General features: G+C 42.5%; 1 protein-coding gene across 3 annotated transcripts; it reads left to right on the top strand.

Moving 5' to 3' along the window:
* Window positions 1-7,313: 7,313 nt before the first annotated feature.
* Window positions 7,314-17,823, top strand: aprt (adenine phosphoribosyltransferase). Of its 3 annotated transcripts, XM_056291636.1 has the most exons (6): window positions 7,314-7,560; window positions 11,980-12,110; window positions 14,150-14,253; window positions 14,590-14,723; window positions 15,155-15,233; window positions 16,682-17,823. In XM_056291636.1, exons 3-6 carry the CDS (start codon window positions 14,166-14,168, stop codon window positions 16,819-16,821), a joined length of 441 nt encoding a protein of 146 aa, XP_056147611.1. In that variant the 5' UTR covers window positions 7,314-7,560; window positions 11,980-12,110; window positions 14,150-14,165; the 3' UTR covers window positions 16,822-17,823. The 3 variants fall into 3 exon arrangements, with proteins under 3 accessions (XP_056147611.1, XP_056147610.1, XP_056147612.1); XM_056291635.1 differs by lacking the exon at window positions 11,980-12,110 and having other exon boundaries at window positions 7,316-7,560; window positions 16,682-17,822; XM_056291637.1 differs by lacking the exons at window positions 7,314-7,560; window positions 11,980-12,110 and adding an exon at window positions 7,645-7,794.
* The last annotated feature ends 76 nt before the right edge of the window (window positions 17,824-17,899 follow it).

Raw genomic sequence — 17,899 nt, 5'->3', positions numbered from 1 at the left:
GTGTAGTACATGGGGAAATGGCAAGGACGTGCACAGACAGAAGGGCTGTTGCTCCAACCTGAACGCCCGCTCCCCGATTTTAGGTATCACTCATTAGCATGTAGCTGAATGGTGAAAAAATTTGTCATTTAACTAACCACAAATTGTTTTAAATTTTAAAGATTAATGACATTTAAAAAAAGGTGTCTTTATGCATGCTCAATAATTCAGATAAAATCACAAAGTTGAATTAGTTCATCTGGACACAACGTTTATTGACAGAAACGTTTCATCACTCATCTAAGTGACCTCTTCAGTCTCAGCTGATTGCAGGTATCCCCGCCCTGTACTGTTTGTAAGGGCGGGGATACTGCAGTCAGCTGAGACTGAAGAGGTCACTTAGATGAGTGATGAAACGTTTCTGTCAATAAACGTTGTGTCCAGATGAACTCATTCAACTTTGAAATTAAAAAAAACTGCATACGGTTAGTGTAAGTTAACATATTAAGATATAGTTTCTTGTAAACTAGTTTAGGCAGCGTCTTGCGTCTTGAGCTTAACATTGCCATCCATCAATTTGATCGTAAAATATGTGTACCTGGATGGAGATCACACTGTTTCAACATGGCACAAATTATCCTTTATTTTATTACTTGTTATAGACAGCAGAAGTTATGTAAAGCATTCAAACTTTGAGGAAACATTTGCGAAACCAAAAAAGTGAAAACTACATATTCAAACTTAAAACATAAACTCTTTGAACTCACATGATTATGAGTTGATATTGTATACATCATGTAAAGTAAAAATGTAAAAGTAGCTCTTACAAGTTCGAGTCACTGGAAATTTAATATACTTTAGAATCAGATTCATGTTTATTGGCCATGTAGGTTTGCACATAGAATTTGACTCTCGTTTCGTGGCTCTCTGTGTGCTTAACATAGAACAACAACACAACAATCTTCACAAGGATTGACTTATACAGGCAAAATAAGAGGTGATATAGTGCAGAGAATATATCAGAAATGCTGAAATAGATGCTAGCAGGTTACTTGCATACACATGCCTGAGGTAGAAGGACATGACAGAGTGCACCAGTATACGTACAATGTACAGTACAGTTTAAATTAACCGTGTCATCCAAAACCAAGTAATTCATTGTACTTATATCTCTATGAATGAATACCACGGAATGTCTGGACTATGTAACCAGGTTAAACTGCCCCCGTTACAACTACAATAATAAAGATGTCTGTCAGTGACATTTCCAGAGACAATATGATAAAAGATAGTGCCAGGAAAAATGCTATCATTCTTTTTAATCCAATTCGATTTTTTTTATTGCACTTTAACAAAGTGTTTGTCACAAAGACACTCCACAGACATACATACATTTTATAGAAAAAGAAATTAAGGCATCTGTTGAAGTTTGGGGGTATCAACACATTAGCCCCAACAATAGCAAGACTATAACAACAAGGCCTGTTCATATGACTTGTGTATGACAAATTATGAGGTTTTGTGCGTGCCTTCCTACCATCTCCAACTATTCCAGCCTGCAAACCCCCAACCCACACAACTATGAATCATTTCATGTTGCAAATGACTGTGCATCGTCCTTAATGTTTCACAACTGAAATCAGCCTTATAAAAAACATTTGGTTCTTCTGTGTGAAAAGAGCATAACTACAACTGTAGGTGATAGCAGCCAAGAAGTTAACCTTCAGGAACATATTGCTATTTGAACAAAACATACATCAACTTTGCTTTGTGTAAAATAATACGATGTAAAAGCATACAAATGATAATAGATTGTTCTGGTTCGCACACATGTAGTTTCATACTGACTGTAAACAATATCTAATCTAGCATGAGTCAACAGTCAAAACCATCAGATCCCCGTAGCGCTACAGAACGGACACTTGATGTAATGGTCGTAACTGAGGCGTTATCTTGCATGTAGCCTGCTCCCTATATACAGTGCATCCGGAAAGTATCCACACCCCTTCACCGCGTTTTGTTAAGTTACAGCCTTATTCCAAAGTGGATTAAATTCCTTTTTTTTTTTCAATCTACATACTGTAGCGAATTCGAGGGACAACGCAACCACAGTAATTGTCGCGGCCGGGAAGCGAACCCGTATCGCCCGCACCGCAGGAGACATCGTTAACCGCTAGACTAAAGGGTCAGACCCGCCAGCCAGCGGCCAGCGTGTCTACTAATCCATGCACGTTACAATACAATACCCCATAATGACACAGCGAAAAAAGGTTTTGTAGAAATTTTTGCAAATTTATTAAAAATAAAAAACTGAAATATTGCATGTACGTAAATATTCACACCCTTTGCTATGACACTCAAAATTGAGCTCAGGTTCATCCTGTTTCCACTGATCATCCTTGAGATGTTTCTACATCTTGATTGGAGTCCACCTGTAGTAAATTCAACTGATCGGACATGATTTGGAAAGGCACACACCTGTCTATATAAGGTCCCACTGTTGACAGTACATGTCAGAGCAGAAACCAAGCCATGAAGTCAAAGGAATTGTCTGTGGACCTCCGAGACAGGATTGTATCGAGGCACAGATCTGGGGAAGGGTACAAAAAAATCTCTGCAGCTTTGAAGGTCCCGAAGAGCACAGTGGTCTCCATCATTCGTAAATGGAAGAAATTTGGATCCACACGGACTCTTCCCAGAGCTGGCCGCCCAGCCAAACTGAGCAATCGGGGGAGAAGGGCCTTGGTCAGGGAGGTGACCAAGAATCCGATGGTCACTCTGACAGAGCTCCAGCATTCCTCTGTGGAGATGGGAGAACCTTCCAGAAGGACAACCATCTCTGCAGCACTCCACCAATCAGGCCTTTATGGTAGAGTGGCCAGACGGAAGCCTCTGCTCAGTAAAAGGCACATGACAGCCCGCTTGGAGTTTGCCAGAAAGCACCTAAAGGACTCTCAGACCATGACAAACAAGATTCTCTGGTCTGATGAAACCAAGATTGAACTCTTTGGCCTGAATGCCAAACGTCACGTCTGGAGGAAACCAGGCACCTCTCATCACCTTGCTAATACCATCCCTACAGTGAAGCATGGTGGTGGCAGCATCATGCTGTGGGGATACTTTTCAGCGGCAGGAACTGGGAGACTAGTCAGGATCGAGGGAAAGATGAATGGAGCAAAGTACAGAGAGATCCTTGATGTTAACCTGCTCCAGAGCGCTCAGGACCTCAGACTGGGGCGAAGGTTTACTTTTCAACACAACAACAACTCTAAGCACACAGCCAAGACAACGAAGGAGTGGCTTCGGGACAAATCTGTGAATGTCCTTGAGTGGCACAGCCAGAGCCCAGACTTGAACCCCATTGAACATCTCTGGAAAGACCTGAAAATAGCTGTGCAGCGATGCTCCCCATCTAACCTTACAGAGCTCGAGAGGATCTGCTGAGAAGAATGGGAGAAATACCCCAAATATTGGTGTGCCAAGCTTGTAGCTTCATACCCAAGAAGACTTGAGGCTCTAATTGCTGCCAAGGGTGCCTCAACCAAGTACTGAGTAAAGGGTGTGAATACTTATGTGCATGCAATATTTCAGTTTTTTATTTTTAATAAATTTGCAAAAATTTCTACAAAACCTTTTTCACTTTGTCATTATGGGGTATTGTATGTAGACTGATGAGAAAAAAAGGAATTTAATCCATTTTGGAATAAGGCTGTAATATAACAAAATGTGGGGAAAGTGAAGGGGTGTGAATACTTTCCGGATGCACTGTATATGTTAGCCAGCTAGCTAGCTAAGATAGGTTCATGTGATAGCATAATATAATGCAATATTGTGTGACGTGATGCAAACGTGACAAGCTGCGTACTGTTCTGAAGCATATTTGGACATTTTTAGTCACAGGGAATCCCATTGGTTATACCATTGTGTGACATTCTGGTGTAAGAAGTGGGGTTGTTGTGAAGCGTCTAGTGTGTTGGTGTAGTGTTCTGTGCCTGTCACGTCTCACGGCTCTGAAGTTGCAATAAAAGAAAAAAAGTCCTAAAAAAATGACACACGTGTCTCTACCGACTCTGACCTCATCCACTGTCCTCATAATCTGTCCTGTACTATTATCAAATGCTAATAATTAAACCACTTTTGTGGAGGGAAAGAAGTTTTTGGTTAAAAATATTATTTCATTTATCAAATCACATGAAATGCAAAGGCTTATTATGGTATAAATGAAAGCAAACCATTCCAACATTAGTTTAATGTAGAGACGATCTTTTTACACCTGTACATTTGCCTTATGATTTGCAGTCGCTAAGCCTTTCACATTGCCTTCTTCGTGTCTTGTGTGGGAGATAATTTAAGCATCTTCAATCAATAGGCTTATTTTATACAATGTGTGACTCTTTTTATTACCCAAGAATCAAATGTTGGATTATAATTATAGGTAATCAATTTTTTTATTAACTAAAGGAGAATTGTGGAAATAATGGTGTAAGGTGTAGCAGGCTAAGAATTGTAGTATACTGACAAGACCACTGGATGGCAGTCCGTGTAATAGGCCACATTAGACCACATTGCCTAGACCTAGAAGGTTGAGACGCCAGTAGATTTTGGAAACCCAGAACAATGTCTTAACAAGAAAATAATGGTGTATAGTGAGTCATGATTTAGAATCAAAGGTGTGGTCTAAAGTTAAGCTCCACAAATAGGTGGCGGTCAAGATACAGTATATAGGAGAGTGCTTTGGACAGGTTGCTCCATGGATCAGCTCGGTATACTGTTGTGTCCTTTTGTGGACTATTAACAATAAACCTACTCACATCAGACTTGTAATTATTGGACATTTATTGATTGACTCTTGAACCTTGATTAACTGACTTTGATCCACAGTGTGTTGAGAAGAAAATTGTCCCACACTTAGGAACTTGTTTCATATTTTTGCACTTCTGTGGTTGTGATCCTTTCTGGACAGTATTTATCATTTTTGTATTCATTTTTTTTTATTTGAATAGGGACAGTGCATATTAATGAACATTGGTATCGCAGATAAACATGTAAACATGCCGGATTGTAGCAATACTGCTAATTTACATCTGTTGTCCCTAGGCAGGTCAAAGCAAACAATAAAAACCGATGTGGTACACCACAACACAATACAGTAACACTAAAACACACAACAATACATACAATGTAACATTATACACCCCACAAAACCATACAATACAACATAATACAATGGAACTCATAACACACAAGTGACTGATATAATCAGAAGGACAAAGCTGGACTGAGCTCGCACCGATTAAAAATGATCAACTTGGTGTAATTCGAGCCATTTTTTAAAATGGGCTTTAAAAGTTGGGAATGTGGGGCATTCCCTTATTGCAGATGGTATGTTATTCCAGATCTTAGTGCCCTTAACTGATAACACTGTTTGACTGGAAGTGATGCGTCTGAAGGGTACCTCACAGCCCCCTCTAATGGAGGCCCTTGTAGTTATTCTAGTACTGCTTGTTCTTATTTTAATGTATTCATTTAATCGAGGTGGGGCAAGACCATGCAGTGACTTGTATACAGAGCAGCCATATTTGAATGTTTTAAAATTCCTCGAAATTTAGAAGATTGTGTTTCTCTAGAATATTGCAGTGGTGAAAAAAAGAAGGTTTTCTGTCGAAGATTTGTATGTATTTTTTTAAAGAGTTGATACTGTTGGTTTGAGTGTTGTTGCACTTGTAAATGACCAGTTTGTAAAACGGTATTTAATGAGAAAAAATCATCGAGTGAAGAAACATCCTAGCTGCGTTTTCTGATAATGATGATCTAATTTGCCTAACATTATAAAGATTGAATTTAATCGTTTTTGATATCTTTTTTACATGATTCTTAAACGATAATGAGGAGTCCAATGTAAAACCCAAGATATTTGAATTCTTGAACAGTTTCGAGCTCTTCCCCTTCCATAAATATGTTAGAATGTGTCCTTTCTATTGGTTGTTTAGAGAACATCATGCATACGTTTTTTTTGTTTTTTAATTTAGATTCAATAACAGGCCTGAATTGGTAAGCCGTTTCTGTACATGGGTCAGTGCAGATGTAAGATTTTGTGAGGCTTCTTGGGCAGTTTTTGCATGTGTAAAGATTACTGCCCTGTGATGGCCTGGCGGCCTGTCCAGGCGGCCTGTCCAGGGTGTCTCCCCGCCTGCCGCCCAATGACTGCTGGGATAGGCCCCACCATCCCCGCGACCCATGAGCGCAGGATGAACGATGAACGGTTCAGATAATGGCTGGATGGAAAGATTACTGTATCATCCGCATACATGTGGATATTTATGTTTTGACATACATTTGGCAGATCATTAATGTATAAAGAAAACAAAACTGTTCCAAGTATGGAGCCATGTTGTAAGACGCGCATGTTTTAGATTTGCTGGTGTTGCGCTACGGTACTGGGCGGGGGGAGCGGGCCACAGCGCTCGCCCCGCCCAGTATGAAGAGAATGCTGCGTTCCGTTCAATTTGGAAAGTCAGGATTTTTCATCAGTTCACCCCCCCCCCCCCGTTAGACGTGCTCCAGTGCAATATTTCATAGAGAAACTGGGACAGTGGATAATCCAAAAGCCCTTTTAAATTGAATCAGCAAATTAGCAAACACAGAGCAACAATATTCAAAATAATTAGGATTAACCAACTGACTCTCTCTTTGTCATTTGATTGGATTGCTGACCCACCAGCTTGAGGGCTCAATTTGATGTATACATTACTAATGTCGCGGGGACCCCCGCGGCCCAGAGAGCAGGATACGCGGGTCAGATAATGGATGAATGGCTGGATGGATGGATTACTAATGTCCGTTAGTCTGTTTATACATTTAGTTTACAGGCGTGGCTAATGTTTAATCATGCATATAACGCCGCATGGCATTCTGATGGTCCCGTTGCCGACATTTAGAATATGTTAGAGACCCTTGGCTCTAAATTTGGTCACGGATAGATTGAAAAGATAAGTCTGTGGAGGAGAGACAGTGTCAGCAGTTACCCCAGGGGCAGTCATGACAGATAGACGTCAGAAAAACTATCTGTGGTTTTTCACCAGTTTTAAGACAATTCACATAACGCTCAATGTATTGTGTCCACATCGTTTCTTATCACAGAGAAATATTTTTGAAGGAAATCAACAGAAATATGTTATGTAAACCAACAGGGGTTTTCAATGGAAACGGAGTCTAATGTTATAGATCGTCAAACTTAGCAACAGTAACCGAGGAGCATGGGAGCAGGGCAGGACTTCATAAACGGTGACTTGTCGTGTAAGTAACTATCGTGTAATGGTGGAAACGGAAATTAGATGTATAATATGGCGCGTCTTCACAGGAGTTCCCGTCTAAGGGGAGCGCTCTACGTCTTCAGTGAGTTCGTTGAAACCGCCGACTTCCATAGTTGAAAGGAACGCAGCAGAAGAGCTAGCCGACGCCACCTTACCGAAGACTTGCTGTTTTAACGATGGCACAGACAAGTAGAGACTCTAAACTACAACTGGTGACCAGACACATAAGAGCGTTTCCAGACTTCCCATGTAAAGGAATTCTTTTCAGGTATGTGGCTGAATGTATTTGTCAGGGTTAAGCTAGCTAAGTGGCATAAGGAAGTAGTGCGTGACGTTATCGTGTCCGGTAAAGACGGAAAACGTGTCCAATATTCCACGTTTGGATTTGACACTGTCAGTAGTCTAAATCAGTGGATGTTAAAAATGAGACCGGTTGGAGTTGGGGCATGGCGGTCAAACCTGGTCCTGTGATCCTGGCCGCTTATCGGGTCCTCTTTTGAATGTAAGTCCACCGCCTCGCGGAACCGGAGTGTTGTGCTTCTGCCGGACGGTGCGCACCGACGGTACCTTAAAACCCACGTGGGTCAAACGAGATTTAATTAGGCTACAAAAAATAAAATAATAATAAAACGAAATAAATAAGTAAAACCAACAAGTCCTATACCATTATCAATTCCTTATTGTTTGTTTGTTTTATGTTAGTTTCTTTCGTTTGTTTATTGATATTCGTTTTGTAGTCACCAGAATATATGAATTGATATATGATCTATGAATTGGGATATACGATAGATGAAACGGGTGGTGCAGTGGTAAGTGCGGTCACCTCACAGCAAGAAGACATGGTTTCAAGACCCGGGGTAGTCCAACCTCGGTGGGTCATCCCGGGTCGTCCTCTGTTTGGAGTTTGCATGTTCTCCCCGTGTTTGCGTGGGTTTCCTCCGGGGGCTCCGGTTTCCTCCCACAGTCCAAAGACATGTAGGTCAGGTGAATTGGCCATACTAAATTGTCCCTAGGTATGAATCGGTGTGTGTGTGTGTGTGTGTGTGTGGGGGGGGGGGGCTGTGATGGCATGGCGGCCTGTCCAGGGTGACTCCCCACCTGCCAATGACTGCTGGAATAGGCTCCTGCGACCCTGACAGTAGGCTAAGAGGTTCAGATAATGGATGGATGGACTATATTCCTCTTTGATTAAGGAAAAGGGGTGGAGCTCAGACAACACTCGCCTTACCGACAGTACCTCAAGAAGTGATAAACAGTCACAACTGGATTCTCATAGAAAATTACGTCTAACAATGAAGGGAATGTTGTGTAGCAGAAACAATACAACAGTCCAGACTTTTACAATTTAAAGAAACAAACGTCCCCCCCCCTGATTTCTCCCAATTTAGTGGCCAATTGATCCCTATTCTAGTTCAAATACCCACCCTCGTACTGCATGCGTTCGCCAACTGCATCTCTCTGGCCGGCAGTCTCGAAGGAGACGTCTTGCCACTTCTGTGACAAGGCGAATCCAGGCCGAACCACTGCTTTTGTGTGGAAAGGAGCCAGTTGAGGTAGTTCGGGCATCTGATTAGGATGCCCCCTGGGTGCCTTCCTTTGGAGGTTTTCCAGGCACATCCAACTGGGAGGAGACCCCGGGGTAGACCCAGAACTCACTGGAGGGACTACATGTCCCATCTGGCCTGGGAATGCCTTGGGATCCCCCAGGAGGAGCTGGAGGGTGTTGCTGGGGAGAAGGACGTCTGGAGTGCCCTACTTAGCTTGCTGCCACCGCGACCCGACCCCGGAGAAGCGGCTGATGATGAGATGAGGTATGAATAGATGAAATATTATAGAATAAACAAGAAGTAGTATCCCTGATTTCATTTGCAATTTTTTTAATTTTTGACTTTCAAGAGATTGTGGCGAGCTAGGGTGGAAGAATGAGTTGAGAGGCAGAGATCTCATTTCAATGGCAGGTCCTATGTCCCATATACTGCACGACCCCAGGAGTGCTCTTTTATTTTCACACTGGCCAGAACGGACCAGAACTGACAACACACAATGACTTCCCCCCAATGTCATAATTGGCGACATCAGTATAATTCACGGTCCTAAGGTCAGTCAGTCAGTAACAGTCCTCTACCCAGTCCGAATCTAACCCCCAAACAATCAACACAATAACCAAAACATGAACACAACATTTAAACACATAAATCAACAGTTTCAACTAACATCAACAGTCCCATGAGCCCCTGTGCTCCACTAGAGCGGAGCCGGCAAGAGTCAGAGCGACCGCCTCCCCCGGTCACTACATTATTGTACATGAGGTAGAAAGTTAGTGTGGTGTGACAGAAAAAAAAAGCTGAAATAAGAATCTTAACATTAAGATATGAACTATATGCTGATGTTCTTGGGTTGCAAAACTACGATTTACAATTTCATTCAGCAGACGCTTTTATCCAAAACGACGTACATCTGAAAGGTAGTTGGCTTGTATAGCATCAGAGTTTAAGCCACGGATTCTTACTAGGAGACTTGTCCAAACCGGGGTTGCAACCCGTGATCTTCAGCAGGAAAGCCGTCATTTTTATCTAATGAGCTATCCAACTGCTACTACTACTACTACTTTTGGCTGCTCCTGTTAGGGGTTGCCACAGCAGATCATCCATGTCCCTTTCTTCCTGTTCTCTGCATTTTCCTATGTCACACAAGCCACCTGCATGTCCTCTCTCACCACATCCATAAACCTCCTCTTTGGCCTTCCTCTTTTCCTCTTGTCTGGCAAGAGGAAAAGAAACATCCTTCTCCCAATATTCCCAGCATCTCTCCCCCACACATGTCCAAACCATCTCAATTTTGCCTCTCTTGCTTTGTCTCTGAACCATCCAAGCTGAGCTGTCCCTCTAATATACTTTTTCCTAATCCTACCCTGCCCTTCATCACTCCCAATGAAAATCTTAGCATCTTCAGCTCTGCCACCTCCAGCTCTGCCTCCTGTCTTTTCGTCAGTGCCACTGTCTCCAAACAATATAACATAGCTGGTCTCACAGCCATCTTGTAAACCTTCCCTTTAACTCTTGCTGGTACCCTTCTGTCGCAAATCACTCCTGACACTTCTCCACTCACTCCACCCTGCCTGCACTCACTTCTTCACCTCTCTTCTGCACTCCCCGTTACTTTGGACAGTTGACCCCAAATATCTAAACTCATACGCCTTCGTCACCTCTACTCCTTGCATCCTCACCATTCCACTGTCCTCCCTCTCATTCATGCATATGTATTCCGTCTTGCTCATACTGACTTTCATTCCTCTTCTCTTCATTGCATACCTCCACTTCTCCAGGCTCTCCTCAACCTGCACCCTACTCTCACTACAGATCACAATGTCATCTGCAAACACCATAGTCCACGGTTGGAGCTATCCAACCACTACAATTAAAAATAATTTCAATTTATATTACAAACGACTATGTAGTTAACGCATCAGATTCAGGTGACCATTATGAGGTGACCACTACGATGGACTGGAAATCAAAGAAAAGCTGTTCATGACTTCTGTGTGCAGTTGCTAAATGTGCATTATTGCTGTTTTCATTGCTGATTCGTACATTTATGAACTGAACATCTGTAAAGATGAGTATAACAGCTTTCAGCTTTGAGGTTCTGGTGGGAGGCTGTAGGAAAACGTTCAAGTTGGTTGACATTTTGGCCTGGTCCCGCAAAACTGTCATGGTTCGTTTTCACAATAAGTGGATCCGATCAGCCATGCTTTATACCTCATTGTTTGGTTAGGGTTAGACACATTCTGCTCTGCTGACCGAGTCATTTAAAGTACATCAATGTTTATGGTGCAATAAGGGTGATGTGCAGAACTGTAGTAACTATAGAGGTATAAAGTTGATCATCCACAGCATGAAGATATGGTAAAGAGCTAGTTTAAGAGGAGAGGTGATGATTATCAAGCAGCAATATGGTTTCATTTCATGAAAGAGCACTACAGATGTGATGTTTGCTTTGAGAATGTTGATGGAGAAGTATAGAGAAGGTCAGAAGGAGTTACATTGTCTTTGTGGAGTTAGAGAAAACATATGACAGAGTGCCGAGAAAAGAGGTGTGCTATTGTATGAGGAAGTCGGGAGTGGCAGAGAAGTATGTATGAGGATATGTATGAGGGCAGTGTGACAGTGGTGAGGTGTGTGGTAGGAATGACTAATGGGTTTGAGGCGGGATTACATCAAGGATTGGCTCTGAGCCCTTGTTAGCAATGGTGGTAGACCGATTGATGGACAAGATCAGACAGGAGTCTCCGTGGACTATGATGTTCACAGATGTCATTGTGATCTGTAGTGAGAATAGGGAGCAGGTCGAGGAGAGCCTGGAGAGGTGGAGATATGCACTGGAGAGAAGAGGAATGAAAGTCAGCAGGCGCAAGATAGAATACATGGTGAAGATGCAAGGAATAGAGGTGACGAAGGTGGATGAGTTTAAATACTTGGGGTCAACTGCTCAAAGTAATGGGGAGTGCAGAAGAGAGGTGAAGAAGAGAGTGCAGGCAGGGTGGAGTGGGTGGAGAAGCATGTCAGGAGTGATTTGCGAGAAAAGGGTACCAGCAAGAGTTAAAGGGAAGGTTTACAAGATGATTGTGAGACCAGCTATGTTGTATGGTTGAAGCAGTTTGCTGATCAGCTGTCTCCGGTGTTCACAGACATTTTTAACACCTCACTGGAGACATGCCACATACCAGCCTGCTTCAAGACCTCTACCATCATCCTCATCCCCCAAAAAAACCAAGGCCCACAGGACACAATGACTACAGACCTGTTGCCCTCGCCTCTGGTAATTAAGTTTTTTGAGTGCCTTGTTTTGTCCCACCTTAAAACTATCACTGTCCCACACCTGGCCTCCCTGCAGTTCACCTACAGAACCAACAGGTCTGTGGACGATGCAGTAAACATGACGCTGCACGTCATCCTCCAGCACCTGGACTCTACAGGAACCTATACCAGGATCCTGTTTGTGGATGTTGGCTTTGCTTTTAACACCATCATACTGGATCTGCTGCAGGACAAGCTCTCCCAGCTGAATGTGCCTGTCTGTCTCCACCTGCAGGTGGATCACGACTTCCTATCTGACAGGAAGCAGCACGTGAAGCTGAGGAAACATGTCTATGACTCCTGGACTATCAGCACCGGTTCCCCATAAGGATGTGTCCTTTACCCTTTACTCTTCTCCCTGTATACGAACAGCTGCACCTCCAGTCACCAATCAGTCAAGGCCCATAAGTTTGCTGATCACCACCCTTATCTCTGGTGGGGATGATAAGACACCAGATTGACTATCTGGTGTCTTGGTGTGGCCAAAACAACTTGGAGCTCAATGCTCTGAAGACGGTGGAGATGGTTGTGGACTTGTACCCAGCCCCACCCGCCCCCATCACCCTGTGTGGCTCCCCAGTCGACACTGAGGAATCCTTCCACTTCCTGGGTAGCATAATCTCCTAGGACCTCAAGTGGGATCTGAACCCACTGAACATCAACTGTAGGGTAGTATGGGGGCCCAGTGGTTATCACTGTTGCTTCACAACAAGAAGGTCCTGGGTTCGAACCCCAGGCCATCCCATGTCCTTACTGGGTGGAGTTTACATATTCTCTTCGTGTCTGCATGGGTTTCCTCTGGGTGCTCTGGTTTCCTCCCACCATCAAAAAGACAGGCACGTTAGGGTTAATACTCCTGTCTGTGCCCCTGACCAAGGCAATGGAAAGAAGAACTGAGTTGGTCCCCGGATGCTGCAGCTGCTCACTGCTCCTATACAATAGGAAGGGGTAATTGCAGAGAACAAATTTAGTTGTAAACTGTACACTGACAAAAATAAAGTGGCTTTCTTCTTTTCTTTCTTTATTTTCTCCCTCATCAAGAAGGCACAGCAGTGGATGTATGAATGGATGGATGGATGAATGAATGAATGAACGAATGAATGGGTGAATTAATTAATTAATTAATGCCTTTATTTGTCATTGCACAGCTGTACAATGAAATTAAGTGTACTTCCTGCCGCAGCTGAAAAAGTTCAACCTGCCAAAGCCAATGATAGTGCACTTTTACATTGCCATCATTGAGTTCATCCTCACCTCCTCTATCACTATCTGGTACACTGCTACCACTGTCAAGGACAAGGGCAGAGTGCAGCGTATTATTCGCTCTAACGAGAGGGTGATTGGCTGGAACCTGCCATCCCTGCAGGACCTGTACGCCTCGAGGACACTTGAGGCGAGCAGGAAAGATCATGGTCCAGCCTTCCCACTCAGGTCATGGTCTCTTCAAAATTCCCCCCTCTGCCAAGAGGCTAAGGTCTATAAAAACCAGAACCTCATGCCACAAGAACAGATTCTTCCCTACAGCAGTAGGCCTTTCTAACAAATCCCCAGACACCCACAGATCCTGATATTGCCACCGCCTCCCCCTCTTTTATCTTCCCTACAGTGCTCTCTGTATATGGACACCCTGCATAAAACCTTCAGTAACCTGTAAATAACTCTTATTATATTGAAGTCAAATGAGAATTTTAAGAAGTTATATAAATGACTTCTTAAAATTTTCATTTAACTTTGTAAATACAGCTCTCAGCCAGTGCCAGGCATCATGGGCTACCACGTGGTCTCATTTTCAACTCTGAACCGATGATTATTGCACCTTACTTTCATTTTTATTTTATCTTGTGTATATATATATATATATATTTTAATTTATCATTCTTTTTGAATTTTATCTTTACTATTTAATGTTATTTTTTCCCTCTTGCACCAACATACCAAGATAAAGTCCTTGTATTTTCTTTTACCTGGCAATAAATCTGATTCTGATTCTATTGTGTGCAGAGACATCTGTCCCATCATGAAGGATCCAGCCGCTCTGACAGCAGTGATGGACCTTTTTGAAGAACACGTGAGACAGATGCACCCTCAGGTTGATCTGATTGTCGGTAGGTTGTAATGGAATGTTAACTGCAAATGTAAACTGGTTTTCCATATGGTATACTGGATAAAAGACTTTTAACCACACGCAGGGCTGCCCATTAACAATGTTTATGACGTGTTAGAAGATACGATGTCACCTCCAGCTTTGAGGGTTTTACTGCTGTCAACAGACAGAAAAAGGCCTTTGCTTGACCTTAACTCATCCTAAAATGGTGGCTCTCATTCTTATCCAACTATTAAACTGCTACGTTTATTAGCTTAGACAATTTCCAAATTTGATCAGTCTTTGATTTTTATATCCGTGTGTGTGTGTGTGTGTGTGTGTGTGTTTTCACGTGCAGGTCTAGATGCTCGTGGTTTTCTGTTTGGTCCTCTTCTGGCCCAGAGGTTAGGAGCAGGATTTGTCCTGGTCAGGAAGAAGGGCAAACTGCCGGGACCAACCGTTTCTGTGGTATACAATTTGGAATATGGCCAGGTAGGACACACGCACACATACATACAGATATAAAGATGGTAAATGGACTGCATTTATATAGCGCTTTTCTAGCTGCAACAGCCACTCAAAAAGCGCTTTACAATCAATGAATGCCTCACATTCATTCACTTACACACACACTATTACACCGACGGCAGTGTCTGCCATGCAACACAACTAGTTCATCGGGAGCAATTGGGGGTTTTTCTCAAGGACACCTCCATATTTAAGGAGGAGCCGAGGACTGAACCGGCAACCTCCAGTTACCAGACGACCAGCTTTACCTCCTAAACCACAGTCAAACCAAGATATGTGGTCAAACCTGTAAATATGTGATGTGATGTAGAAAAGACATTTAAACGACCTTTTCCTTGCTCAATCTCCATTTGTAAGACATTTCAAATTATTTTAATGGCATCTGTCCTCCCCAGGCTGAAGTCGAGGTCCAAGAGGATTCAGTCAGTCCTGGACAGAAGGTCCTGCTCATCGATGACCTGTTGGCAACTGGAGGTAAGAAATGTAATTTTTAATGGTGAACCTCATTCAGACCAAATCCTGGAATTTTCCTGGATTTTATATCATAAGATTGATGATTTAAAAAAATACGATTGATGACAAAAAAAAAATCCACGTGCTATCTTGTCTTTATGCTGACAGAATATGGATGTGCATTTTTATTGGTCAAAGGCAGAGTCCACAAATAATGCATACAGTGTCTGTCTGCCCCACTTTGTAAATGTTCACTTAATTACTTGTGAATGAGAAAACCAGCTGATCTCTCATCGCTTTCACTTCCTTTTGAGGCTTTCAGTCATCCGTTTCTCAAACAAACACTCAATGTGGACCTGGTGGAGAGATGCATCATGTTTCTCATCAGCACAGCGTTGGTGTTGTCACACAACTCCACATAGCCATGACGGAGCGTGACGTTACGGATTGTACCTTTAATGCTATGCTGTCAAAAATATGTTCAAATATCAGAATCCTTGGATTTTGTCAACCCGTTCACAGTTCCAGGAAGATTCTGTCTGTAACTGTATCTGGAAAGATTGATGCTCCTTATTTTGGACCAATAATCCGGGACTTTTATCTGTAGACTTGTTTAGATTAAAGTAGCCATCCCAGTAAAAACCCAGAATTTGAGTCTGGTCTCAAATGATACGAGATTCACTACTGCTGTTAAAAGTTGGGTTTAAATTTCATCTTCTGGATTTTTTTTTACACCCCCCCCCCTTTTCTCACCAATTGCATCCGGCCAATTACCCTATTTTCCGAGCCGTTTTGGTCACTACTCCACCCCCTCTGCTAATCCAGGGAGGGCTGCATACTACCAAATGCCTCCTCCGATACATGTGGAGTCGCCAGCCGCTTCTTTCCACCTGACAGTGAGGAGTTTAGCCAGGGGGACGTAGCATGGGGGAGGATCACGCTATTCCCCCCAGTTCCCCCTCCCCCCTGAACAGGTGCCCTGACTGACCAGAGGAGGCGCTAGTGCAGCAACCAGTACACATTGCGACATCCGGCTTCCCACCCGCAGACACGGCCAACTGTGTCTGTAGGGATGCCCGACCAAGCCGGAGGTAACACGGGGATTCGAACCGCCGATCCCCGTATTTCTCCTGGATTCCTTAAGAGATCAATGAATCCATGCTTGCATTGTTTTCTGTGGCTAAACTCAGAGCATCCAGCTAAAATCTGTCAAGATGAAATCCTCTGACAGTTTTACACTTATTAAAAAAAGATGATCTTACAAGTAGTCGTGATGTTGGGGCTCTGCTTTCGCAATTTCGCTATTTGTGGGAGTTGTGTTGCTGTAAAGCCCCTTGAGGCAAATTTGCAATTTGTGATATGGACTTGACTTGGAGTAAAGGAGATCAAAGGTCATGCTAATTATTGATGACGCAGTTCTCTTGATATCATCTATTAGATGTAACTGTGTGTGTTCATTTCTTTTCCAGGGACTTTAAATGCAGCCTGTGAGTTGATGACGAGGCAGCAGGCGGAGATTCTCGGGTGTTTGGTCCTCGTCGAACTCAAAGATTTAAATGGAGCAGAAAAAGTCAAACCGCACACCGTCTTCTCTCTGGTGCAGTACTGACCAACTCAACAGACACAAGCAACCATTGCCGTCATCTGAGGGCTTTTCTAGCTTTTGCGTCAAGTCTACTTGGTTTATTATTAGCTCACTGAATTTCTCCACTTTGAGGGGCAATGAAAAACCTTTCAAATGTTAATTCAAGTCAGTAAATTCACTGTCATCATTTTAATTCCTAAACTGAGTTTTCTAAATGCAGTGGTCTGCTTTAACGGATCTCATAAGCTCCTCTGGGCTTGTCTAAATTATAAACCTCCATGTCTTTTAAATGAGGCTCCTGTGAAGGCAGTACAATGCAGCTGAATGAGCCACTGGTACCTTTCATTTTATAAGTCCTCATGTTAACAAGTGGCTCATGTTTAGCTTGAAATAAAAGCTTGAACTGTGCTACAAAGGTTTAGCAGCAAGCTCTGATAAAAACGAAAACTATTACTAATTTTAATTTTCCTGCAGCTTTATAAAAGGCTGGAGTAAACCTTAAAATGGGTTCAAATTATGAAATGTTTTTAATGTAAAAAAAAAATAATGGAAGCAAATTTATTTTTTCAGCTAAGGTTCATTTGTCTGCATGACGCTGTATAATGGAAACATGAGTAATTATTAACGGTTTTCAAATTACTGAATGCATTTTTACCATGACTACCAGTTTATAAGTCGTGTCAGTTGTATGTCTTTGTCTTACGTTGATTCAAGTTGATTCTCTGGAATCAACATTGCTAATAAGCTTCAGGATTTTTTTATGCGTGTTCAGGAATTGTTCATTCAATATAGGACTAAGGTTTTTGTCTGAGTTAAGATTCAATGACTTACTCGTGTTCAAATTTCTTTAAATGACAGTAAACGAGGTTCATGGTATGGTAGTGCTGAAATATGCATTTCATGTTGAAATGAGAAAGTAATAAACTAAAAGCAGTTTTCATTTAAACAGTACGTTAATTTTCTGTTGTGGATCATATGATATGATGTCTAATGAAACCGAAATAAAGTCCTATCTGTGCCACTGATCAATTTTCTGCTTATACAAAATTAGATCTTAAAGGTCGTCTTCAGGGAACGAAATGATTTGGCTGATGTGTGGCTA

The sequence above is a fragment of the Lampris incognitus genome, chromosome 13 (genome assembly GCF_029633865.1).
Source record: "Lampris incognitus isolate fLamInc1 chromosome 13, fLamInc1.hap2, whole genome shotgun sequence".
NCBI classification, from domain to species: Eukaryota; Metazoa; Chordata; class Actinopteri; order Lampriformes; family Lampridae; genus Lampris; species Lampris incognitus.
The sequence above is the reverse complement of the archived record's forward strand: the minus strand, read 5'-3'. Positions and strand labels throughout refer to the sequence as shown.

What these genes read in the sequence shown, in the direction of transcription:
- aprt (XM_056291635.1), top strand. Translation starts at nt 7,469, where the DNA reads ATGGCACAGACAAGTAGAGACTCTAAACTACAACTGGTGACCAGACAC. An exon ending in TGTAAAGGAATTCTTTTCAG is followed by an intron (nt 7,561 to 14,149) that starts GTATGTGGCTGA and finishes TATTGTGTGCAG; the next exon opens with AGACATCTGTCCCATCATGA. An exon ending in TGACCTGTTGGCAACTGGAG is followed by an intron (nt 15,234 to 16,681) that starts GTAAGAAATGTA and finishes TTTCTTTTCCAG; the next exon opens with GGACTTTAAATGCAGCCTGT.